Here is a 6,000-nt window from a genome sequence, read left to right on the forward strand (position 1 = left end):
CACCTGTCAGCGCCGGCTTCAGCGCTGAGAGATGATGGGCAGAAGGATGCATGCATATAAAATGAGCGGGCCCACGTGGTCACGGCAGACGCTACTACAGCCTGCTCACACCGCCAATGAACCGCTCCACCGCAGCACCCTCATTCCCCGCAGCCATGCCCTACATTCAGACTGTAAGACACACCCCCCCTTTCCCCCAACATTTGGGAGAAAAAAAAGTGCACCTTATAGTCCGAAAAATACGGTAACTGACATTCAGAAGAGTGAGTATAAAAGAGGATATACTACAATATAGCAATTGAGAAGGAGTGGTCAAGTGAACAACCCCTTTAAAGAAAAAATAGAATTCATGATATCTGCTAGGTAATGTTATGTGTATTTAATACTATTATATAGTGGGCATTCCTGTTTACACAGACAGATTGGTGGGGTTTTCAACAACTAAATGTAATATCTATCTTGTGAATAGAGGAGAATTGAATTTAATGGGAAAACACCTTTAAAGTAAACCACTATCTTGTCATCATGGTGTTTTTGGTTCAAATGTCAATGCATATTAAATTCTTAAGTTTTTTTATATTCCCTTAATTGTCATGTAGAAAAATGCTATTACCCTGCAGATAAGGGATTAATGTGCAGGTTAATAGCATTCTGAATCTGCCACATTAAACACTGCTGCCGGGAGGAAACGAACATGATTCCTCCTGGCTGCACTATAGTTTCAATCATGGGAGCGACGCCGGCGCAGGTTCAGTCACCGCTCTGTGTATGGAGAGTTGCAGCTGTAACTGCGTCCTGCACTGACTGACTGCTTCCGCTAAGTGACTGAACCCATGCTGGTGCCGCCCCTGTGACTGATAGCGGAACGCTGGTGAGGGGAATAAATTTAATTTCATCCCAGCCGCAGGGTTTATTTTGAAGGCGCCAGGCAGGTTCAGCATACTTTTAAATTTCAGATTAACAGCAATTTTCCACTTGACACATTCCCTTTAACACTAGAAGTTCCAGAAATTTCGAGCTCCCCCTGAAGTCCCGAATGAGGGTCAAATGACCCTTAAGGGTACTTTACACACTGCAACATCGCTAGCAATCTCGTTAGCGATGTGAAATTCTAGATCGCAAGTGCGATTTTTCGAGATCGCACATGCGTAAAATGACCTATGTGCGACTTCAAAAGATCGCACTTGCGATCTAGAATTTCACATCGCTAACGAGATCGCTAGCGATGTCGCAGTGTGTAAAGTACCCTTTAGTCCAAACTGAATAGAACTAACTAGAAACTAAATGGCTAAACTCAATGGAAAACAACAACCTCCTGTGGTGCGACAGTAATGGCCTTATTTACAGAACAAAAGACGGTAATTATAGGATGTTAGCTAAAATCCTTCAGGTCATTCGACCAGTCTCTGGGTTCCAAAAGGTAGAAATGTTAAATGACCCCTCTCTGGGACTTCTAGTGTTAAAGGGCTCAAAATGCTCCACACAGACTCACAGTTAAAGACTCGTATCCATATTTTCTTTTACATTAAAGCTGTATATGTGTATAGTGTGTAGTGTGAGGGTATTAAAGGGAACCTGTCATGAGAAATGTCCCCTAAAACCTCACAGATTCCCCCTCTGCAGCTCCTGGGCTGCATTCTATAAAGGTCCCTGTTATGATTGTGGCCACTTTCTGACCTAAAAAAAGTGTTTATAAAGTTGTACCTTTTTTGCTTCTGATTCTGTAAATACGTCCCGGGGGCGGGCTGCCTGATGGCCGTTAGTCTGCCCCCTGGTCCTGTATGCCGCCCCCCTCGCTGATTACAATAATGCTGGACGCCGCCCCCTGCTACATCCATCGCCGCGCATGCCCAGTGCCCATCTGTCGGGGATGAGCACTGTGCCTAGCGTCACCGCTGGTGACGTGCACGCAGGGTTAAGATTATGGGCGGTGCTGTGATGTTTATCGGCCTGCTTCGTTCTGCGCAAGCGCGCTGCTGGTAATCTGATCTCCGCGTCTCCTCCTGATCGGTGTAGTCACCGCTCCTCCCATCTATTTCCTGCCTCGGGGCAAGATGGGAAGGAGGTGACGTGGGGGTCAGCAGCAGCGCGCTTGCGCAGAACGAAGCAGGCCGAGGGGGCAAGCGCGGCCCCCGCGATTATGGGCGGTTGCTTAGGAATAAACATCACAGCACCGCCCATAATCTTAACCCTGCGTGCACGTCACCAGCGGTGACGCTAGGCACAGTGCTCATCCCCGACAGATGGGCACTGGGCATGCGCGGCGATGGATGTAGCAGGGGGCGGCGTCCAGCATTATTGTAATTAGCGAGGGGGGGCGGCATACAGGACCAGGGGGCAGACTAACGGCCATCAGGCAGCCCGCCCCCGGGACGTATTTACAGAATCAGAAGCAAAAAAGGTACAACTTTATAAACACTTTTTTTAGGTCAGAAAGTGGCCACAATCATAACAGGGACCTTTATAGAATGCAGCCCAGGAGCTGCAGAGGGGGAATCTGTGAGGTTTTAGGGGACATTTCTCATGACAGGTTCCCTTTAATATACTCATATGAAATAAACAAATGGTAATAAACTCTGGAACACAATTTTCATTAGCAAGGCACTTTATATGATTTGCAATGTCATTATTTCTTGGCTAAATAACAAACTCCTTTAAATCACCTCCTTATAAAAAAAAAAGAATAACATTACACAAGACTTACCAGTTTATGATGGCTGCTTGAGAGTGCATCTAAGATTTCATCAACAATGCGGTCAGACAAGAAAGAGGCCACAGTCAGCTTAACTTCACTGTGAAGAAAGAATATAAAACTAAGTATATATCTAATATCTTAGCAGAGTTAATGTGCTAGCATTGCAAATAAACTGTAATATATATGCTTTACACACACACACACACACACACACACACACACACACACACACACAGAAAAATAAGTATTTGATACACTCTGGTAATTTTTATTGTAGGTACACCAGCTGTAAGCATGCTGAATCCAAAAAAAACAATAAATTCACATTTTCACATTGTATGATTTTTAAATAACTAATTTGAATTTTATTGCATGAAATAAGTATTTGATCACCTACCAACCAGCAAGAATTCTGGCTGTCACAGACCTGTTATTTTTCTTAAGGGAGCCCTGCTACTCTACACTCATTACCTGTATTAATTGCACCTATTTGAACCCATTACCTGTATAAAAGACTCCTGTCCACACAAGCAATCACACTCCAACTTCTACACCATGGCCAAGACCAAGGAGTTATCTAAGGACACCAGGGATAAAAGTTTAGACCTGCAAGGTTGGGATAGGCTACAGGACAATAGGCAAGCAGCTTGGTGAGAAGGCAACAACTATTGGCGCAATTATTAGAAAATGTAAGAAACACAAAGATGACTGTAAATCTTACTCGGCCTGGTACTCCATGCAAGATCTCGCCTTGTGGGGTAAGGATGATTCTGAGAAGTCAGGAATCAGCCCAGAACTACATGGGAGGCCCTGGTCAATGACCTGAAGAGAGCTGGGACCACAGTCTCAGAGATTCCTGTTGGTAACACACTACATTGTCATGGATTAACACTAAAAGTCCCAGAAATTTCAAGCTCCCCCCTGAAGTCCCGATAGAGGGTCAAATGACCCTTAGTCCAAACTGAATAGAACTAACTAGAAACTAAATGGCTAAACTCAATGGAAAACAACAACCTCCTGTGGTGCAACAGTAATGGCCTTAATTACATAACAAAAGGCGGTGATTATAGGATGTTAGCTAAAATCCTTCAGGTCATTCGACCCGTCTCTGGGTTTTAAAGGTAGAAATGTTAAAAGGACCCCTCTCTGGGACTTCTAGTGTTAAAATCCTGTAGGCCACGCAAGGTCCTCCTGCTCACGATAGCACATGTCCATGCCCATTTGAAGTTTGTCAATAACCATGTGGATGATCCAGAGGAGGCATGGGAGAAGGTCATGTGGTCACATGAGACCACAATAGAACTTTTTGATATCAACTCCACTCGTCATGTTTGGAGGAAGAAGAAAGAGGAGTACAACTCAAGAACAGTGTTCCAACCGTGAAGCATGATGGTGGAAACATTATACTTTGGGGGAGCTTTTCTGCAAAGGGGACAGGATGACTGCATCGTATTGAAAGGAGGACGGATGGGGTCATATCGCAAGATTTTGGCCAACAACCTCCTGCCCTCAGTAAGAGCTTAAAAGATTGGTCGTGGCTCGGTCTTGCAGTATGACTATGACCTGAAACACAGTATGGGCAACTAAGGAGTGGCTCCATAAGAAGCATTTCAAGGGCCAGAAGAGAGAGAGAGATTATAATATGATTATACATATATATATATATATATGTAATACATACATACATATACATATACACACACACACACACACACACACACACACACACACATTAGCTGTAGTACATGTGTATAGGTAAAAGATTACTTATATATATATATGCCTTGCCTTATGTTAAGTATCACATTACAAATCAAGGCAAGCGCAAGGCGTGTGTGTGTGTGTGTGTGTGTGTGAGAGATTGATTATATTTACACATATCAATCACACACACCTTGCCTTATAATTTTATATATTATATCTATATCTATCTATCTATATACATATATATATACACACACACATATCTATTTATATATATATATATATATATATATATATATATATATATATATATATATATATATATATATATATATATATATATATATATATATATATATATATATATATATATATATTTATTTATATATATATATATTTATATATATATATATATATCTATATATATATAATTGCCTTATTCTTTCTGTCTGTCTGTCTGTCTGTCTGTCTGTCTGTCTGTCTGTCTGTCTGTCTGTCTGTCTGTCTGTCTGTCTGTCTGTCTGTCTGTCTGTCTGTCTGTCAGTCATGCTCCAAAATTGTGTCCTTACGGTGACACTAAGTGTCCTTACGGTGACACAAAGCTGATTGGCCGCTCGCCTTGCCTCGGCTCCTTCCCCGCATGGATTGGCCGCTCGCCTCGCCTCGGATCCGACCCCCCCGCACGGATTGGCCGCCACTCACACTCAGACGCAGACTCTCACACTCAGACTCTCACTCTCACACTCAGACTCTCACACTCAGACTCTCACACTCAGACTCTCACACTCAGACTCTCACACTCAGACTCTCACACTCAGACTCTCACACTCAGACTCTCACACTCAGACTCACACACTCAGACTCACACACTCAGACTCACACACTCAGACTCACACACTCAGACTCACACACTCAGACTCACACACTCAGACTCACACACTCAGACTCACACTCACAAGCACACTCACAAGCACACTCACAAGCACACTCAGACTCAGACTCACACTCACACTTACACTCGCACGCACACTCAGACTCACACACACACTCAGACTCACACGCACACACACACTCAGACTCACACGCACACTCACACTCAGACGCACACTCACACTCAGACTCAGACTTACACTCAGACTCACACAAACACTCACACTCAGACTCAAACGCACACTCACACTCAGACTCAAACGCACACTCAGACTCAAACGCACACTCACTCAAACGCACACTCACTCAAACGCACACTCAGACTCACACGCACACTCACACGCACACTCACACTCAGACTCAGACTTACACTCAGACTCACACAAACACTCACACTCAGACTCAAACGCACACTCACACTCAGACTCAAACGCACACTCAGACTCAAACGCACACTCACTCAAACGCACACTCAGACTCACACGCACACTCACACGCACACTCAGACTCAGACTCACTCGCACACTCAACGCAGCAGACACACAACACCCAACACACAAACACCGCGGCACACACAAATATACGGACATACCGCACAACACACACATTGCACAAAACATACCTCCCCCCAAAACACACACACACACCCACACAAACCGCGCAACACACAT

At 44.0% G+C, this 6,000-nt stretch overlaps 1 protein-coding gene across 1 annotated transcript in view; it reads right to left on the reverse strand.

The window, feature by feature from the left end:
• The window catches only part of CARMIL1 (capping protein regulator and myosin 1 linker 1), a 362,146-nt gene that overhangs the window by 92,212 nt on the left and 263,934 nt on the right, over window positions 1-6,000 (reverse strand). The window contains exon 27 of the mRNA XM_075316069.1: window positions 2,705-2,792. Within this exon, the coding sequence (XP_075172184.1) occupies window positions 2,705-2,792 (88 nt within the window). The remainder of the gene's footprint in view (window positions 1-2,704; window positions 2,793-6,000) is intronic.

This window comes from Anomaloglossus baeobatrachus, chromosome 6 (assembly GCF_048569485.1).
Source record: "Anomaloglossus baeobatrachus isolate aAnoBae1 chromosome 6, aAnoBae1.hap1, whole genome shotgun sequence".
NCBI classification, from domain to species: domain Eukaryota; kingdom Metazoa; phylum Chordata; class Amphibia; order Anura; family Aromobatidae; genus Anomaloglossus; species Anomaloglossus baeobatrachus.